This window comes from Sinocyclocheilus grahami, unplaced genomic scaffold (genome assembly GCF_001515645.1).
Source record: "Sinocyclocheilus grahami isolate Dianchi unplaced genomic scaffold, SAMN03320097.WGS_v1.1 scaffold1414.1, whole genome shotgun sequence".
Classification (NCBI taxonomy): Eukaryota; Metazoa; Chordata; class Actinopteri; order Cypriniformes; family Cyprinidae; genus Sinocyclocheilus; species Sinocyclocheilus grahami.
Window position 1 is genome coordinate 5,678 of NW_015506593.1, and position 21,162 is coordinate 26,839.

The 21,162-nt window shown below is 38.4% G+C and overlaps 1 protein-coding gene across 1 annotated transcript in view; it reads left to right on the forward strand.

Moving 5' to 3' along the window:
* Positions 1-1,613: 1,613 nt before the first annotated feature.
* LOC107570097 (transmembrane protein FAM155A-like) overlaps positions 1,614-21,162 on the forward strand; it is a 175,095-nt gene continuing 155,546 nt past the window's right edge. The window contains exon 1 of the mRNA XM_016256297.1: positions 1,614-2,777. Coding sequence (XP_016111783.1) covers positions 2,139-2,777 — 639 coding nt within the window. The 5' untranslated portion in view covers positions 1,614-2,138. The remainder of the gene's footprint in view (positions 2,778-21,162) is intronic.

Consider the following 21,162-nt stretch of genomic DNA (forward strand, 5'->3'; position numbering starts at 1 on the left):
ATGTATATATGTGTGTGTGTGTGTGTGTGTGTGTGTGTATGTTTGTGTGTGAGCGTGTATAGTTGCATATTGCTGTTAATTGTTAAGCTAACGCAACTCTGAAAATGTTTTTCTAAGAAAAATTCCTGCTGAAATAAAAGACTGGAAAGCATCTGGTTAGAAAAATGTGATGTTATATAGGACCTTCTATTGAACGTACTGTACGTCAATTTCCTCACAGCCTAATTTTTATTGATAGAAAGGCAAAACATGGTGTCTCCAGTCTAAAGTCTGTAGCCCCTGGGGGCTTTTGCCTCCAGCTTTGGGGTATTTTAACCTTATAGCTCTGTTATATTTACATTTAAAAAAAATCTAACTCCTTCTGCCATGTCTTTAATTAGTTTATGCTCTACATTTTTATTAAATATTTTGTAGATGAAATCTGTTGAGGTTCATCTTGAGGTGCAACTCGAATTGTCGAGTTATCCCAATGACAAATGATACACATATAAGTTTAAAATAAAACCCTGACATTTCTGTGATTATGTAAATCTATAATCAAGTGATAATGATAACCTTATGGTAACCATAGAAGCAGTACACTGCTGGAGCATTTTAGGATCATCATTTGACAGAATGCTGACAAAACATTAAAACTCATTATGTATCACTTTATTTATTACACATTATTGATTTAGAATTTTGGGGCACTGAAGTTATAAAGGGGGCATGTTCCATAATTTGGACTCTTTTGCTTTTGCTTAATAATATTAGTTAATATTTTAATAATATTAATGCAATCAAATAAACATTTTACTTTGGTATCAGGAAAACTGTATAGTTTTGTCTAGGGGTGCAATTTTAAGGAAAGGACTATATACTTGGTAGGCTACTCCAAGCAATAGAACCTGACAGTGATTAGGCGACTTAAAGTGTGTAAATGGGGGAAAAGCACTGATTTACATGCCAGCCTCGGCTCTCTCCTCACGTTCAGCACCCAAATACAGGCAGAAATGCAGAAGCCAACCGCGTGGTGATTGTGCACTGCGTGCACACTTTGTTTGCTTTCAAATGGATCAGACAGGGCCATGCCGCACAAGGTTAGACTGTTGGAGGACAAATATACAGTATCTTTCTCTCTCAGTCTCTCCCTCTCTCTCACACACACACACGCTCTTCTCACGTTTCCGCGCTCGATTTCCAACGTGCTGCTTTGACGCCCAGATGTCTCTCCTGTGCCCGGCTCCTTACACACAGATACACGCTGCATACTAATAAACTTCAGCCTGAACTGGATGAACGAGACATACAAATATCTTTTCATCTTTGTCACACGCTGATTCTCCTTCACGCAACATGTTGTGATGTCCTTTTCCTCCCGTCTTTGCGCATTTAAAGGACATTACGCACCGCCAAAACGATGTTATTTAACGTCACCGCGTCTTTAAACGTCCACACTGCGTCTTTTATTCTGCTCGGAGCTTGCAAAACGGATTGCTTTTGACGGGAACGTGACGGGATGCTAAAGATGAGTGGATTATGAATGTGGACAAGAGGAAGGACAAGGGGGTGAACGGCTTTGAAATCTAAACGCGGGGAACGGGGAACTGTGCATTTATTATGGGTGATCTCTCATATTGACACGTCCAGTGAGTGAGTGTGTGTGTGTGTGTGTGAGTGCGGGTGCGCGCGCGGATATCCATCGCCTGTAGTCTGTAGATCTGTGTTACTGCGCCAGGATGGAGATGACGCAAATGACCCAGCTCCCCAAAAAGTGTTTCAAGACGAACATGGCGGCAACTTAACACAGGACCCAAGATGATGATGATGATGATGAACCGCAGAGAAGATCGAAGGCAATCCGCCCAGATAGGGAAAGAGCAGCTCGTTCAGCGTCTCGCCTTCCCTTGAGGAGATACGGGGACACAGGCAGGAGCTTCGGGAACAGAGGAGGAATGTTGCCACACAGAGAGCGCTTTTTCTCCGGGGAGCCATGCGGAATAACGGAGATATGACCGCGCGCGGCTTCATCTAGCCCAGAGAGTCGGAAACAGCTGCCGGGAGCGCTGTTGAACGGGAAGAAAACATTTCAAATCAATGCATTTTGTGGCAGAGGAGCCGTCGCGGTGGAGTCGGCCAGTGCTGCTCTTTACTGAAATATGACCAGGGGTGCTTGGACGTGTCGGCAGCAAGATGACGGCTTAAAAATCTGCTTCGCACCCCGAGAGGACGAAAAGCCATTATTCACCGATTCGGAAAGGGCCCAGAGATGGCGACTGTCCTTAGCCTCTCTTTTGTTTATCACCGTTTTGCTCTCTGATCATCTGTGGTTCTGCGCCGAGGCGAAACTGACGAGGACGCGAGACAAACGGCTGGAGCACACGAACCATATACTTTCACCCAGCCATCAGAGAGAGCAGAGTCTTATTTTTATAGGCAATTCTACCAAACCTCTGTGGAGACTTGAAACTTGTCATCCTGACAGCCTCTCCAAAAACTGCTTGACTTTTGACGAGGCGGAAGCCGTGTGCTCGGGCCTCTCCGAGTGGAACCTGAGCGATTTCTATCTTTCTTTTTGTAACTCCTACTCGCTTTTGGATTTGTTTTACGGGTTTACGAGTCCGGACAATTTGACCTGTAGCCTGGACATGGCTGATGCGTCGGGATGCAGCCAGTGCGTCCAGGCTTACCAACGCTACGACCGACGAGCTCAGGAGAAATACCGAGAGTTTGAGCTTTTGGTTCAGAAATATGAAACGGATGTATATTCGGTGCGGACGTGTATGGAAGAGTGCACGGTAGGCGTACGCTGCCTTTCCCTATGGTGTTGGTTTGTTTGTTGACGGCTTCTTACAGAAGCTTGTCATGTATGCTGTCACATTTCTTTCACGTTAAGCATATGAAAAAAAAGCTCTTGCATGTGTACGGTCCGCTGTTTTGTCATCTGCGCGCGAGAACACGCGCGGATACACGGTGCGCGCGCACTTGTGGATTTTTTGGGCACCTTTTATGCACAAGTTTGGGGTAAATGGAGAGGAGCTTATTGGAACGTCCAGCAGTATGTCTTTACTGTGTGGTGTGTTCAGGTGATTCCTAAAGATTATGCAAATCCACTAAAGCCTACCAATGGATGATTCATGACACAAATGAGAAATGATGGACAAGCTACACAAAAATACAGCTAGAAGAAAACATCTCAAATAAACTCAAAGCTCCCAGTTTAGAAATGTCAGCATTTTTATAAATATACGATATAGAAAAGTCAGATATTATTTGGTTAATTACTTTTTTTAATTTTGTATGTGTATTATATATTATAAAATCCTCAAATCGGAATGTTATATTGCTAGTTATTGTGAGTGTGCTCATGTGACAGCACTAGTTGAAACAGGCAATTGTGGGAATACCTTGGTACAGTATCAGATGGTAATTCCATGGTATCTTATATATAGTGACATCACTATATATAATGACAGCCTTATTCACTTGCTGTGAAGTGTCATGCAAATACCATGGTACCTAAAATAATAACATGGTACATGTCCATGGTAATGTAGTGGTTCTTTTTGGTACCTTGCGGTGTAAGTGTAAAATTGGGGGGTTGCTTCCAGCACTTTTCAGCTAGCCAGGCAAAAAGACCAGCTTAAACCAGCAAACCATCTTAGGTTTAAGATGTTTTTATCCACAGGGGTTCCTCTCAAAGATGGTAATTACCTCAGCGTGGAAGGATGAAGCTGAGGGCATGTCCTCTCATTTGAAACAGTCTGAGATTTATGGTCCTAGGTGTCCTGCGATCTAAAAAGAGATAGGAAAACAGCGAGAGAGAGGTGGTGCAGTGCTTTATGGAATTTCAATAACGCTAATAGCGCAGCAGTGATTTTTCTGCGTAATCCCCGGAAGGCTATTCTGTTCCAGTCTTTGGTGATGAATAACGTTGCTGTTGCACAAGCATGAAATAGGACTGTTGCTTTTAGTCTGTACCTTAACAGAGCATTCGAATACTGAGCAGTTGCAGCCGCCACAGCACAGAACAGCATATGAAACGGGCCATTCCCAAACGATTCATTTTTTGAGTTCATATTTCCTGTGATGTGGGATGAGAAAACATGGGCAAAATGTCCTGCCAAACTGACTGCAGGACACTTTGTAAAGTACATTACCCATTACAGTGTTTCAGTGGGTGTGCAGCAGATTGTTGCATCTATTTCATTTTTTTTCTTTCTGTCTTGCTACCTATATGTATTTGTTTAGTTTTCTTCAGGTTTACATTTGAGAGTGATTTGGTCCCTGTCCATGGTGCTGAAACAAGCACAAAATACACAGCAGTGTTTGCCGAATAAGACACATAATCACACCTGAAAATGCAGAACAAAAACAATCTGTATTTCTACTCATTTTCTCCCTAGTAGCAGTCTAAAATATTTAATTAAAGCTGTATTCACATCTAGGTGTTGCAAAGCGCTATAACATTTTATGCTATAACAACTTATTTTTAATAGTTTAGCATTAAAGCAATTTGCTGTGTTTTGAATGGCACAATGAATAGTCAATTTCAGTCATTTACTCAATTTAAAGGAATTTCTGTTTAAGCAACAAGGGAAGCTGTGTGATATTGTAAATGTAGTCATGGCTAAAGAGTGTTTTTATACACACTGAAAATTTTAAATTTGATGAAACATTACTCATTCTTTTTAACTTGATCTCAAAAAGTTGTCAAATCTGGATCGAGAGGGAAATATGCACAGATCAAGCAAGGTTTACTTGCAAAAACTGTTCTAATCAAATATGGTGGTGGATGTTGGTGTGAGAGGACAACAGGAGATGGGGACCTTTCACCGGAGGAAGCGTTATTATGGATTATGGTCTCGTATTTTGGTCAGAACAGATGGTTTAAAGGTAAAACGCTGTAATAATAGATTTGTTAATAACAAACACACAGCTTTTCATTTCACAAAATGTTCATTGATGGCCTGGGGTCTTGTGGATCCTGAACAAATCTGTTCAGATGAAGAAATAAACTCATCTACATCTTGGATGGCCTGGGGATGTGTACATTTTCAGCAAATTAAAATTTTTGGGTATTGATTTTTTCCTTTAATAAATACTTAAATATATTGTTTTGCATGTTTTAGTTTTGATTTTTATTTTAAAGGTTTAATTTACAAATAAATACTGAAGCATTAATATGGAATATGCTCTGTACATATCCTGCCATTAATCAGCTATTTACACTTCAGATGGTACACAAATCCAATGCATAATCCATATTAATCCATAGATTGTTCAGACACTTCCAAAAATTACTCTTCCATTTCCCAGTCCAAAATCCAAAAGCCTGTTGACAACCTAAGGCAGAAAAGCAACTATCTGGAAGAAATAAATTCATAATCCTCCATCTGTCTAAATGTGTGCGTATGCATGCGTGAGAGGGAGTTAAGGAAATACATGAAAACGAAGAGAGAGATTTGTTTTGTTACCTCTTCCCTAGTTTCAGCCTCAGGCTGCATGGGCCGCCCACAGTCCCTTCACTGACCGTCTGATGCATACTGCACACAAAACTGGCAAGCTCTAATCTGATTGGCCAGCTTTAAGCAACTTCCATTTTTTTCAGTTCACCTGCAAAAAGGCAACTATACACAAGTAGAACCATGTTCTACTTTGTTTTCATTGTATTCTTAGTAGGGGTGAGCGATATGAGCTAAAATTCCTATCACAATATTTTACACTGTCCAGGCGATATCGATATTATGTTGTGATATGAGAAAAAAAATTACAGGCAAAATATTTTAACCTTGTATAACTAGAAAAAGTGAGGGATTGGACATAGACCTGAAAAGTCTTTTTTTATTGTGCCATTGTTTTTCTCAAAAAGTGCAAAGTGCAACACGAGGTAGGCCTGTATGAATTGAATATTGTGTGTTTGAGTAGGCCAGTGGTTCCCAAACTTTTTCTGCCGGGCCCCCCCTTTTGTAGAAAAATATTTTCAAGGCTCCCCCACCCCCTCTTTTTTTTTTTTGGAATGTCTCTTATGCTCACCAAGGCTACATTTATTTATTATAAATACAGTAAACACTGTAATATTGTGAAAATTTGTCAATTTAAATGATCTATTTGAATGTTTTAAAATATAGGCTAGCTGTATTCCTGCGATCAAAGCTGAATTTTCAGCATCATTACTCCAGTCTTCAGTGTCACATGATCCTTCAGAAATCATTCTAATATGCTGATTTGATGCTCTAGGAACACTTCTCATTATTATCAATGTTGAAAACATTTGTGCTGCTTAATATTTTTGAGGAAACTATTTTTTCATGATTCTCTTATGAATATTTGAAATGGTCCTTTGTGTCAGAGCGCTGGCGTTTGTCAGAAATAGAATGCGGCATCAGTTTACTGTCATGGATTTGTCATCTCGCGTCGCGCCGCATCCACAGCAGAGAACATCACTGAGTTCTATTTGCTTTTGTCAAATCACGCCGCTCACTTCTGGTGTACAGTAGCCTAGTCAACATTCGAAGTGGATCAAAACCTTTAATCAAAGTCCTAAAACCAAAGCAATACCTGTTCTTGTCTTAGGACATCTTTGATTAACTTTTTTTATCCACTTCAAATGTTGACTACTGTAGAAACGTTGTTTTGGTATTTGTGAATCTTAAGTATATTCATAATCTGCTTTACGTTTACCTGGCACTGGAAGTCCTTTCACAAACTTGTAACTTTCATGCTTAGAGCAGAACCGTACATCATTCATTTATATTTCTACATGGCTCCCTGCAATACAACTCTGATTCTTCAATCTAGTGGTCTGTTATTGATACAACCACAACTTCTTCAACTGATAACGGAGCGCTCAAGCGGGTACTGCTAGTGTTGAGGTAATTAAAATATGTCAAAATAATATTTTGCGCTCAATTATTTACTTATCAGGCAAGTGGCCGCATGATAAGCTGGAAAATTAGGCAGTGTAGTCTTTATCACCCTGCAGAGCTTTCTTTTGCAAAATAATCGGCTGACTGTACACTATCCCTCAGTTTGTGGAACCACTGGAGTAGGCGATTTGTGCTCTATTAATTCGGTCTGTTACGATGCTCTGTGTTTGATTACTGATGCCTGTGTAGTACGGTGTTGCACTTTTATCGTCATTTGTGTTGACATTTGAAAAGTGTACCAAATTGAACAAAACAATATAAATGCAAAATTTGAATTCATGAATATATAACAGTATCCACGGTATAGCAAAATCCATATCATGGAACAACATAATAGTTACGTTAATACCGGTATAGCGCCCACCCCTAGTTCTTAGACAGAAATTCTGATAACTGAGTCTATACATGTTTACAGTTTATTATTACAATGCAATCTATTTTAGATAATTCTGACCTTCAACAGGAGGTTTAAACAAAACAATCTGAAACTGGTCACTTTATGTGCCAATCAGCCAGGTTCTTGGCCAGATACGCTGCAGTGTGAACCAGATGTTATGCCTTTAGTCAAACATCTGGCTACCTAGACTACTACTTCCCAGGAGCGCTTAGTGGAGACATGCTTGTTCGTACAAGGCTTTTTGTCGGTTAGAATGAATCTGATTGACTGATGTTGATTGACAGCTGCTAGTGGATGTGAAGGGGGCCCAGGTGTCTTCCCTTGAACATGGCCAGGTTATTTGTCCGTGGGTTAGACTTGGATCAGCCCTAGAAGAGACCTGAATTCATTAACCCTCTAAAGCCTGGCATATGAAATAATAGTGATTTTTTTATAATGATGAATAATGAATAATGATTTTTGTTCCTCTTTTTTTCCTCATTCCTTTTCTCGTTTATTGAAACAGTCTAAAAAAATTGCATATGTGTTTTTGCCGAATATCATATTTGATACATCAGACTTTCATGGCTAATATATGATATAGTAAGAATATGGAGCTTATACACAAGGAGGGGGTAAAAACACCTACATTTTATACATAGACCCAAACTAAGCAAAAATATGCAATTTGGTGCAGTTGCTGATATTTATATTGCCAAAAAGTTAAAACTCTGGTAGCCTGTAGTGTAAATCAGTGCGATTTTAGCAAACTAATAGCAAACTTGCATAAATGCATATGAATACCACTTGCCGCCATATCTCCCAATAATATGTCTTAGTAAGATGATATTTAGTTTAGTTGAATTCGTTTTATGATCAAATCTTTGGTTTTATTGTGGGAGGGTGAGGTGGGGGGAATTAAGGAATAAATATTCCTCAAAATCATATTTGATACTCACATTTGAACATAGTTAACTACAAGTTAACAAGTTGCTTCAGTCCGGTAAATATTCAATGTTGAAATATTACTAATAACATTCTTACGCTTACTTTGTAAAAATCATCAAAGAGAGAAGGCATGTAGCAGATTGTGTACAACAGGTGTTCAGCAAAGTTTTGTGCATTTTTATAAATTAGAGGCCACAGTGCTTTGCGTATCAAGTATTATACAGTGGGCTTTATAGAGTCATTTCTGCATGGAAGAGAAACTTGTATTGAACAAGCATATATTGAAAGCCCTTTCACTGTTCAACAAGGAGACATTTGTAATCAACATACTAAATAATTTAGTGATAATTGATCCAAAGGGAATGACTGGAATTGATACCTTGTTGTTTTGTTGGTGTTTTGGCATTGTAGTTGCATGTGACGCACAAGTCCTCTCATTTTGTCCTCCTCCTTTTCATCATCTAATCAGTGAGTGGAATGCAGACTGTAGAAAGTGTTGGAAGAATCACGTCGTCCTAATGAAATAAAAATCTGAATCTGGGGAGTTGACAGCCTTTTAACATAATCTAAATTGCAAATCTGTTCTTATGTTTGCGTGACCTTTGCACAAGCACTGCTCTTTGTGTTTGAATTGTGGAACGTCAGTTTAATGACCCCTGTGTGCGTCTTGAAGTAAAATTATATTTCGGGGGCAAACAATCATATCTCTCTTTGTCTCGTTTTTTTTCCCTTTTTGAAAACATCTTTTCCTCTTCTTCTCCCTCTCCCTGTGTGTTTGCTCGCCTCCTCACCTTTGTGGCCTGAGCATTGTTGCACACAAGTGGGGAGATAATTACATTTTTGGCGAGATGCTGCCCTCTTGACAGCACAACAGTGATACTTTGTAAGGGCACTTTATTCACTGCCTATATCCATGGTGACTGCAGAGGGAGCAGAATCCGGCCCTCTGCATCCTCTTCCCCGGGGCATTAAATATGTATAGGACTAAAGAGCCATGGACCTGCCGGATCTCTGTTTGCAAGGGAAATTAATGAGACGGAAAGACAGCGATTTCCACCGTGCTGCCCCGTGTTCGCATCCGGGAACAGGCACTTTTGATGCTGAATATCAGTGGTGATTAACATACAGAGGGCGGGTCTACGCATCTTGTAAAAATCCATCATAGAAACATGAAGAGATCTTGAAGGTGAAGTGTGTCATTTCTGTGGTGCTAGCAGCACTGAATGGAATGGTGAAATTGTGATTGTTTTCAAGCTGGTTTTCTGAACACTGTCCCTTCACCTACCACAATTATATAGTCCCACTTCAAATTCATGGCGTTAGCCAATTTTGCTTTGTGAGGCTGGTTGTGAAGATGAAATAAACATTGTAAGTGCCAGAGCTGTTTACATTTTAGGGCAATCAAACTACTTACAGTTGACTCTATTTATTAAAGTGGGATATAAAACATCACTGAAAAAAATGGTGTAGGATTTACTTTTCACTCAGAAATCGCTATAGTAAATGTCACAAATAATAGCAAAGAAATGGCAAGTAAAACCTGAAATTAAATGTGAAATATTGATGCAGAAAGGTGGTAAAATGGTATTTTCTTGGAAAGCATACTCTAATAATCTTTGCTTAATTAACAACATTATTTATACAGACCCAGATTATAGACATCTCACTAGCCATCTGTAGCTACATAGGCATATTTTTTAATAAAATATTTTTTTTTTATATAAATTGAAATAGTTGAAATTGCAAAATTTCATCTTAACATGTTTAAGGCCATGTGAATTTTGCTTGTGTATGTATGTAAACAATATAAACATTTGATCATTTATTTACATTAAAACATGTATTTCATTAAATGATATAATGTTAATGACAACCACCATAAAACCCTACATAACTGATAACAAAAATAAGAAGAAACATAATTATTCACATGAAAAAAATAAAATAAAGTCTTACGCAGGGAATTCTGGGAACTTGGTATTGCTTAGTATAAAACGGGAAACATTTATCTACATATAAAATTTCATCTTTACACATTAATAAGATTATCCAGACCATGTGATTTTTGCATATGTGTGGTTATACCCTTTTTCCTGCATGATGTGAGATAAATTTTAGTGTGAAAGTTACTGATGAATTATAATTCGGGTCCTTGTTCATTGCAATTACATGGAAACAAGTCTTTAGAATGTCTCTTTTTATGTTTCACAAAAGAACAAAAGCTCTGGAAAGAAATGAGGATGAGAAAAATATTTTTTTCTTTTGGATGAACTATTCCAAACATGAGCAATTCATCCACAAGCCTCACGAGAAATCTCCTCTCCACTGTACAGGCACATTCAAGCATTATTACTATTATGGAAAAGTTTCTTAACCTCACCTACTCATACACCAACTCGCCCACCCACACTAGATGAACCCGAAGTAGAGAAAGAAACTGGCAAGTGTGAGTGTTTACTCTCTTCAGGTAGAGCATAATCTAGCCGCGGGGATCGTCCACCTGCATCTAGGCACGGAAACCAAGCACATGGCCATAAACACACAGTAACCAGACCTTTCATTTAGCTCTGCCACTGCCAGAGCAGCAGATACCTGCTTAATCCTTTCCAACTAGACCGGTCTCCAAATCGTTGAAATCAATGCTTCCTGCTCGAGTCCTCTTTAACCTTTCATGGAAGGGCAGATGGTGAAAGGAGGACTGGCGGACGAGGCTTCTTTGGCTTAGAGGCTCATATGCCACTCTGTGTCCCTGGAGTTGGCTTATCGTCCTCAGCCCTTGGGCCTTTTTGACACGGCACAGAGACTCAGCGGAAAGCCAGAGAACAAAGCCAAGGATCACGATCCTATTCTACTGCCACTGCACGGGCCAGAGATGCGCTCGTGGCCCGTAGGGCACTCGTGTGATCGTTGTTTTGCCCTGTCTGGAACACTTGTAAAACCACAAGCAATTACTGTCAGCTCTGTGCACACATGGGCGTATTTACCGATGTGTTGTGAATTCCCATTTAGAGACGAGACAGATATGAAATTGAAGACAAATGAAGTTGGATGTGGGAAGTGTCTTTCTCTGTTGGAGCGAATGGTCATAAAGCGAAGGCATTCGCTCTTGTTTCATAATGAGGAGCTCAATGAGGAAAGAAGTTAAAATGTGTGTGAACTGCGAGGATATTAAACCAGTGGTTCTCAACCTTTTTGACTCCAAGGCCCCTCATTGTCCAAGACAATAATCAAAGGCCTGAATCTAGACTGTGATATTGGTACTTCTGGTGTAATGACAAAGCTGCTGGTGGTCAAACTTTATTTACACAAATATAATTATAATATTATATAGGAAGGGTAGTATTTAAATAATGAAGTAAAATCATTATAAACAATTCATTAAATTCCAAAATTATCTTAAAGAATAATGCATTTGTTTTCCTATAATTCGTGATTATAAGAAGGTTTTCTTTTAAATAGTTTTTATTCACAATTAGCAATTTATGTTCACTATAGAAATTTTCCTGACTTTAGGAACTTTTTATTAAGATTTGTTTAGACTTTTGCAGGTCTAGAAATCACACTTTTAAAATTCCATATCCAGGTTTTACAAGACAACAAGAAGCCTGGTTCTTAAATCATAATTATGGTTTTGTGAGAATAAATTAAAGGGATGGTTGATTGTAATTTCCCTTTTTTAACTTTAGATAGTGTGTAATGTTGCCGTTTGAGCATAAACAATATCTGCAAAGTTACTATGCTGAAAGATCAAATCAAACGGAGATACTGTCTTTTAAAATGATGGTAGTTTAATGCCTACAAAAACGGCTCGTAGGGACTACAACGAGTTACTTCCCGGGTTGGTGACATCACAAACCCTGAAATTTACATAAACCCCGTCCCCGGAAACATGCAACAAAGGGGGCGAGGCCATGTTGCGCTGCTTTAGAGAAGAGGAAGAGTTGTTGCCATGCCGTCAAATCTAGGGGTGTACAAAAAGTCTATTCATATATGAATCGCGATTCTGTCTTCTAACGATTCTAATGGATTCACTTTTCAAAATCAGTGGTTGATTGTAATTTCACTTTTTTAACTTTAGATAGTGTGTAATGTTGCTGTTTGAGCATAAACAATATCTGCAAAGTTACTATGCTGAAAGATCAAATCAAACGGAGATACTGTCTTTTAAAATGATGGTAGTTTAATGCCTACAAAAACGGCTCGTAGGGACTACAACGAGTTACTTCCCGGGTTGGTGACATCACAAACCCTGAAATTTACATAAACCCCGTCCCCGGAAACATGCAACAAAGGGGGCGAGGCCATGTTGCGCTGCTTTAGAGAAGAGGAAGAGTTGTTGCCATGCCGTCAAATCTAGGGGTGTACAAAAAGTCTATTCATATATGAATCGCGATTCTGTCTTCTAACGATTCTAATGGATTCACTTTTCAAAATCAGTGTTCTAAAGCAGTGGTTCTTAATCCTGTTCCTCGCATCCCCGCACACGCTCTGCTCTGCATCTCTCTCTCTCTTCAACTCATAAGCTCCATCAATGAACTGTGTTCCAATTATACACTGTGTATAGACGGACAGATATTTTTCACATAGTTACAAGAATCATTAAACATGGAGCGCACGCGGTTGCCATGGTAGCGAGCAATATTTGCTGGCAAACACTTTTTACTGTTACAAAAATGCTACCATTCTGAAACGTCCATACCATTCTGAACATACCATTCTGAAATGTCCTGTAAGAGCCGTGCTTGCACAGGTTCTGCGCGATCCTATTCACTAATATTCTCTGGGTCTCATTTGGGCTCAGATTGATAAGTAATATTGACAGCGCCATTGTTTACAATACAACCAGAGCACATGCCACTGAGGTGAGGGGCGTGACATTTCTGGACTGCACTAGGCCGTTTAGCCAATCACAACACACTGGGCCAGCTAACCAATCTGAGCCTATTGCGTATTTCTGAGGGAGGGGCTTCATAAAACCAGGAAATCATCAGAGCGTTCATAGGAGAAGGGACAGAGCGGTGTAGAATAAAGGTAAATTATGTGAAAAATAATGTGTTTTTTTAATGAAGCATTAAGACACGTTAGACTGTACCCCATAAACACAATCAAGCCTAAAACAAAAGCAGTCAACCACCCCTTTAAAAAAGAAAAATGTCAGTTTACGTGTATATTTTTAGCTGTTTTAGCTTATTTACAAGCTGGTTTTGTCTTTTTGAATGATTTTAAGCCATTTTGCAGCCCACTTTGAGGCCTCCTGTTTCAGAACTACTGCTTTAAATACGCTCTCACCTTACATTTGGGTTTACGGAAGAGTAAGTCGGTTTTTAGTTTTTGTTTTCTTTTCAATATATCGACTGTTACTTGGAGCGTCTAGATTTTGTGCGAATTTAGGTGGTTGGCTCACTGTACTGTAATGAACTGAATCCATTGTACATTACTGCCAAAAATTCAGGGCTCAATATTAAGGATGGCACGCTGGCCCAGGACCAGTGTGAGAGAGTTTCAGACTGATTGACAGAACTTGTCCTATTGGCCCAGATCTTACAGTGATTATGTGCATGAAATGTAATGCCTGGTAAACTTAGTCACAATGAACTCGAAGTAGCAACAGATCTTTTCTTCCATATTTTGACGTACATTTGAGTGTAACTGAATAATGAAAAAGACAAAAAAAAAAAAGTAGGGTGGGGTTTTTGTTAATTTCACAATAAGATCAATGACATTTAGACAACGGATATAAAATTCCATTTCATGCTGACTTTAAACATTTGGTTTTCTGTGACATTTGGAATGTTGTCAAAACTGACTTGTGATAGTCAATCGTTATTTTTCAGGAAAGGTGTTCGTGAATTTTATTGCTGTATAATATTTAGCTACAAATATTCTTTGTAAAGAAAGCATCAAATTTGATTTAAAAATTCTATTTTTATATAATTAAACACTAAATACGTAATAAAAATGGTACATTTACAATGAGACAGATTTAATTTATAAATGCAAACATAATTTTTTATTTCATAATAACAAATTTATGTTTGAGCCAGTGAAAATGTTAACAGGGCATCTGAAGAAATCTGAACTGCTGGCAAGGAGAGAAAATCCTCACTGTTGAGCCAATTTGATAAATATTCGATAAATGGTACAGTCATGTTATATTTCAGGTATTTTGCTTATAGAAAACCATTATGCAAAAATGCTTAGTGGTTCTTAAGAAAAAATTATTTTCTTTTTTAAGAATAAAGTTGCTGTTTTTATTTGATTTTATGTTAACACTTTGAAAGTGAAATTGTACTGGATCACAGGTAAAAAGCACTGCATTTTCTTTCTTTAGTTCGTTTGTTCGTTCGCTCGTTCGTTTTCTTCCTTTCTTTCCTTCTTTCTTTCTCTTTCTTTCCTTCTTTTGCTTTCTTTCTTTCTAGAAGTAAGCGTACATCTTCTTATCATCCTAGTCCAGCTTGTTAGCTCATTGACGACCATTCAAAATTAGCCATGTACTCTGACACATTTCATCATAGATATTCAATTTAGAGTAGGTGTTTTACCAGTACCCAATTGGAATGCTTTTAAAAGCACGAAATGCAGAAACCCAATAATTTTTGATCCAGCTTTAAAAGATGTGACAGAGGTGTCAACTTTAGTGGCTAAAGTGTCTTTCTAGCATTTGGGGAGTCTTCTAATTGTCTCTGATGAATCTGTAATCGCAGGCACAAGACTGCACGATGGTCCAAAGGGACTGAGGTGGCTGTTTAGCTGGAGGTGCTGTGCTGTAGGTAATTAAGATCAGTGTGTGCTGGTTATTATGAATTAGAATAAAACAGAGCAACTCATTAAGACCCACTCCTGGGAGAACTATGAGCAAAAGGAACAGTATTTATTTATATGACCCTGGCAGGAAGACTTCAGTCAAATCTGACTAACAGATGTCACCGCAGTCCTGTATTGACCCGAGTCAACCAGAGACCTCAAACACACTTGAAGTCAGAGCCAATGATGAGGTCACCTCGCTTTCTCTCCCTCTTCATCGTTTCCTGTTGCATCTCTGAAGCTGATGTCTAATTTAATTAGTGTGCTGTTGGTTTTTGGTTGTGCAAACAGCAGAACGGAAGGGAAACTCGATGTCATGAAATGGCAGTGTTTGTCCCACTCGAGAAATCACATGAGAAGTCACGACGTCTCTGATGTTTTCCCTGAGCGTGTGGGGGATTACGGCTTCCAGGAAGAGCTGTGCTGATTTTATGAGAAGCTTATTGATGAAGTCTCTTATTTCTTGCCTTCTATGATATGATTTCTTATGATTGCTAAGCTTTGCCTCCCATCCGTTTGATGGACACAGCAATGTCTTGCAACCAAACAGTGTTTGTGCCTTGCTTCATTGTTGACATTTTAGGTAAAAAGCAATGAAATGTCCCTTGATCTTTTTATCCCTTGATAAATAACATAATTGCGATTAATATAAATTGATAAATACAAAAGTAATTCATACTAATAAAGACTTCCTTTTCTTTGGGAAATTGTTAAAACAGCTTGTTTTAGAACTTCTTGACAGCAGACAGATGCCAGAAGTTTATTTATGACAACCTACTGGTGATGCAGAGTTGCAGCAGGTGCGATTCTTGCAGTTCAAGGATGTAGAAAGTAAATTTTTTATATATACATGCATACATATATTAATGCAAATTTATATTCTTGATGATGCTTGACTGAAGATGACTGTCAGAGCATGAGGCCACACCTTCTTATGAATAATATATATGGTGAAATCTAGTGGTGCATTTGCGTGATATTTCCTAAACCTTTTCAAGATTTCATTAGTCATGGCAATAACAGTGCTGAATGTATTGCTGAAACAAATACTAACCCCTAACCTTAACCTTAGTATACCATGGGTGGCACATGTTGATAAATATAAGATTACTGTTTTTCCATATTGAATCAGAACTGATTCCATGAAGTCTGATGTCTTGACAAGTGACTACCTCTCTAAAATAGTCTGGAAGACTGTTGAATGTCTGTTCAAATTCAATATCAAACCAAAATTACCATCATGTGTGTATTTTGCAGAGTATTTGAGATTTATAAACCAATATTTTGTGTGCTATGTATTTTTATGTTTATTAGAGTGTTGCAACATTAGTTAAGCAACATGCTAATGTCAAATTTTGATTAAATGAATTGTGAGTCAAGCTGTTTTGAGTATTTCCATGGAGTACATCTTTTATAAACCAAACATACTATACATTTTTAAGTTTGAGTATTGTAACATTAGCTTAGCAACGTGCTACTGCCAAACTCAATTGAAATCAGTTGTGATTCAAGCCATTGTGAGTATTTTCATGAAGTGCAACACTTATAAACCAATATTTAGTGTGCTATGTATTTTTATGTTTATTAGAGTGTTGCAACATGCCAACACCAAACTCTGAAATCAGTTGTGAGTGTTTTCCTGGAGTGAGGCTTTTATAAACCAATATTTTTGTGTACTATGTATTTTTAAGTTTGAGTATTGTAGCATTAGCTTAGCAACATGCTACTGGCAAAACCAATATTTTGTGTGCTCTGTATTTTTGTGTTTATTAGAGTGTCGTAACATTAGCTTAGCAACATGCTATTATCGAACGCTGTTGAATTCTGAGTCAAGTAGGGGTGTGCGATATATATCGTCTGCGATAATATCGTAATTGTTGTTTTAACAATGTGCGATTTGACATTATCGAGTATTTTTCAAAAACCATTTAAAACATCCCTACAGAGCGCACGCATACATTACGTGAAGTCTAGACAAGTGCGCGTGCGCATTCAGTGTGTTTTCTTTCACTGCATGATTCAGTATATTAAAATGCATTTAGAATGATCACAAATTCAAGACATGATGGCAGAAAATTTATATATTTATACCATTTCATATAGTTATTCAATTTCACACGAAGAGTGCCGTTTTTCTCCAAAAATTACCATGATTACAAATGTGACATTGAATTCAATAAACAATAAGTTGATGAAGAGACTTACGTTTTAGACACCATATTGCTTGTTTTTGCTCTATTTCGCCAACAAAAATCATTCCGAATACAGCCACAGCGCTGTTTTGTGTCTCTGAGCAACATGACGGTGTTTTGTTCTTGAATGAATCAACCATTTAAATGATTCGGTTCAATCGCAATGACTCACTTATTAACAGTGACTTGCTGCCACCTGCTGGCGGTTTTAATTTAAAATTTCGGCTTTTTCTTTCTTTTTTTTATTTTTATTTTTTTCATGTTTTAAATCATTTCAAATATCAGTATTCAACGTTTTATGTTTAATATATCAAAAGATTATTTATGCATTTGTAATTGCCGGTTAAATTCATTCATGTCTTGCATTAAACAAAGTACATGTGCGTAAATACATCTAAATGCCACTTCAGATGCAGCTTCTGTATTGATTTAATTTGCTTGGTAACAGCCCAAATGTCTTATTATTCTAATTCCCTGATTAAATGTAAGAATTTGACTCAAAAGATAATGGACACTTTTAGAAAAAATGGCTTTATAAAGGTAAAAATGCCCATAAAATGCAAAAATCAGTTTAAACTTATTGGAAAAGATTAATTTCTATCAGTATGAACTGACCACCACACAGAATATGAAGAATATTAAAAACATTAGGAGTCAGCTATCTTCGGCGGTCCTTAAGGTACCAGCACAATAACACACTCCGCAAAATATCATCTAATTATCATTATCGATAAAATATCGAGATATAATTTTTTGTCAATATCGCACACCCCTAGAGTCAAGTATTTTCATTGAGTGAAGCTCATATAAACCAATGTTTTCACATTTTCAGTGTGCTTCCAGAACATTCTAATTCAATCACTCATGACATTACATTGCAGTTAGGATGCTTAGAAGGCAGCTGCTTATGAAGGCTGTTCACTAGGTTTTGGAACGGAGCCACTGAGCACTTTTCACACAATCATGCCTTTATGTGTCCCCCCACACAATGTTGTGTGGATTGAATATGAGTGCTGACTTCTGATGTACAGCAAATACTGCTGCCATTTTTGCACGCAATTACCCATAATGCAGGTTGCTTACTGGATCATAAGCCCACAGCTGCTGCTTTATACCGTTGTGTTCTTGTGCTGCATTTACATACATTCGCCTTTCTGCTTACATAAAATGGCTTCATTACTCTTTTAGTCGAAATCTTTAATCAAAACATCCTTAAACTGTCAGACTGCTGCGAGCTAGATATGGCGAAGAGAGATTCGCTAAAATGAAACCCCTCTTTTTTCTCATTCAGTATTGTTTCACATTTTGTTGCACAGCCTCTCTGTAAATCATCTGTCTAAATGTTATGCCCATGATGTTTTGTGAGTGACAAATGTTTTGAGGGCTTTTAAAGTGTGAAATGGAGTGATATTTCCCTATCTGCTGTCTTTCGCGTCACATTTCTGAAGTTGCTAGTGAAGTGCCCATGAGCAAAGACGGCAACATGCAGTATACTGTATAATAGTAAATGTGCTGTTAGTACAGTGATAGTGGTACTTTTATATACTGTACCATGGAATGCTTACTATATTCATGCACCATTTTATTTTATTTGCAGTAGGAATATGGAAGTGATATGAAGATTTTTGTAATAACTCAAGTTGCAAAAGTGGCAATACAGTAGGCCTATATGTACACACACACACACACACACATACAGTGGGTACGGAAAGTATTCAGACCCCCTTACATTTTTCACTCTTTGTTATATTGCAGCCATTTGCTAATATATATATATATATATATATATATATTACAATTTCAACAAAAATATTAAGCAGCACAACTGTTTTTAACAATAAAAATAATAAGAAATGTGTCTAGCAACAGGTCAGCACATTACAATGATTTCTGAAGGATCATAAAAAGGCCCAGCCCTACTTCAAAATACACCATGGTATTAGTCTACCATGTCCAAGAAAATATGGCAAAACTATAGCAATATAACAATATTTTTTTGTTAGTGTATCCTTTTTAAGCAGAAATAGTTTTTTGATGTCATTGTGCACATTTGGTCATTACAGTACTCCATCCATCGTTGCAAGACATGTCCTGTCACCCTTGCCCAGCTGCCCATGAAGAGCACGCAGGCGGACCGTGTGTCCCAGCGTACACATGCTGTAAAGTGGTCAACAGTGAGTTTGAGTGCTGGTCTCTCTTACCCTCATGTCCCAGAGGGAATGCAACACGGTGCTAATGGAAGAGAGCTGTCTCAACAAGCCCCCTAGCCTTGTGTTTCTCCATTCCTACCTCTTTTCCTTCCCTCTCTCTTTACAGTAGGGTATGAGAGAGTGTGAAGCATTCAGTGATGATAATTGGCTCAGATTCCCAGTTGGTTTTAGTGGCATTAAATACAAATAGCAGGCTCATGTAGACTTGTTTAGACGAGAGAAGTTACGAGCAGAGAAGCGTTTTTTCATGAAGTATCATCAGTGTGAATAAAAGCAGGCTAATGAAACAGGTCTAAATCAGTGATCACTGGAGTGCTGTTACACACATACATGTGGCTGATTGTAATCAGCCCACATCAACCAGGTGACAGAAAAAAAATCCTTGTCACATCGCCTGCGTGTGGGCCAAAAAGTTGCACTTAAACACCGCAAAGACAATAGCAATTGGCCAACTAGCACATACATTCTGCTCCTGTGTGAGAGAAAATAACTCTCCTTACCAGTAGGTGGCAGTAGTCTATATTCGTCATTCAAAAAGGGAAAATAAAAAAGCTAGGACTGCGGATATACAAACTGCAAACAATGCAAAACAATGAAAATCAATTAATTGTTTGCTCACTTTCTTCCCTTGCATTTTTCATCCCCTGCAGTAGTTGAACAGCCAATCAGACTGATCTTTCTCACCGACAGCCTCCGCCACCAATTCAACATGTTCAATCGAATGAAAAAGCCACTGACAGAGATCAAACCGTTACCAAACACTAGGCCGACAGGCGCCTAATGACGGCCCAGCATTGGTCTACAGCCGACCGTTGGCTTGGTGTGTGACAGTTTTACAGTTAAAAGAGCCTGCATATTAATTAGACCAGCATGAAGAATATGTTTTTAGCATGATTTGTACATGAGAAGCACAGTTTGTTACCACTGTTTTTAGACTTTATTCCTGATTAGAATTTTGTTAAAAATTTTTACAAACATTAACCCATTTAAATAGGTTAGCGTTAAATTAACTGACTTGCCTTAAAGGGGTCATATGATGCTTTTTTAAAGATCATTATTTTGTGTATTTGGTGTAACAGAATATGTTGACATGCTTTAATGTTCAAAAAACACTTTATTTTTCAAATATTGTACATTATTGTAGGTCCTCTATGCCCCGCCTCTCTCAAACACGTAGTTTTCAACAAAGTCCCTCCTTCCGACAAGCGCAGTCTGCTCTGATTGGCCAGCTGACCCAGTGCATTGTGATTGGCCGAACACCGCAAGCACTCGTCGGAAATGTAACTCCCCTTACCATAATCGCGAGCTTCATCTTTCAAAATAAATGTAAAGACAGAGCCCGAAAGGGGAACGGAGTCACGTGACAGACACAGTGATGAAGCTTGTATGTGTTTGCAGCACACAAGCCACGGTTAGGACAGCTGACTCCACTGTGATATGACCTTCTCCTCTCTCCCTCTCTCTCTCACGCTCTCTCTCTCTCTCTCTCGCTCTCTCTCTCGCGCTCTCTCTCTCGCTCTCTCTCTCTCTCTCTCGCGCGCTCTCTCTTGCTCTCTCTCTCGCGCACACACAATCACACGATGTGCAAAACTCCGCATTTGAACAGTCAATAGCAAATACTTAAACTAATAACAAAACAGTAGCTGATTCAGAAGCGCCAGATTGTCATAGCAAAGTCAGAATTACCTCCTCTCCTAGGTTCACGAAACGGTCATCCATAAAAT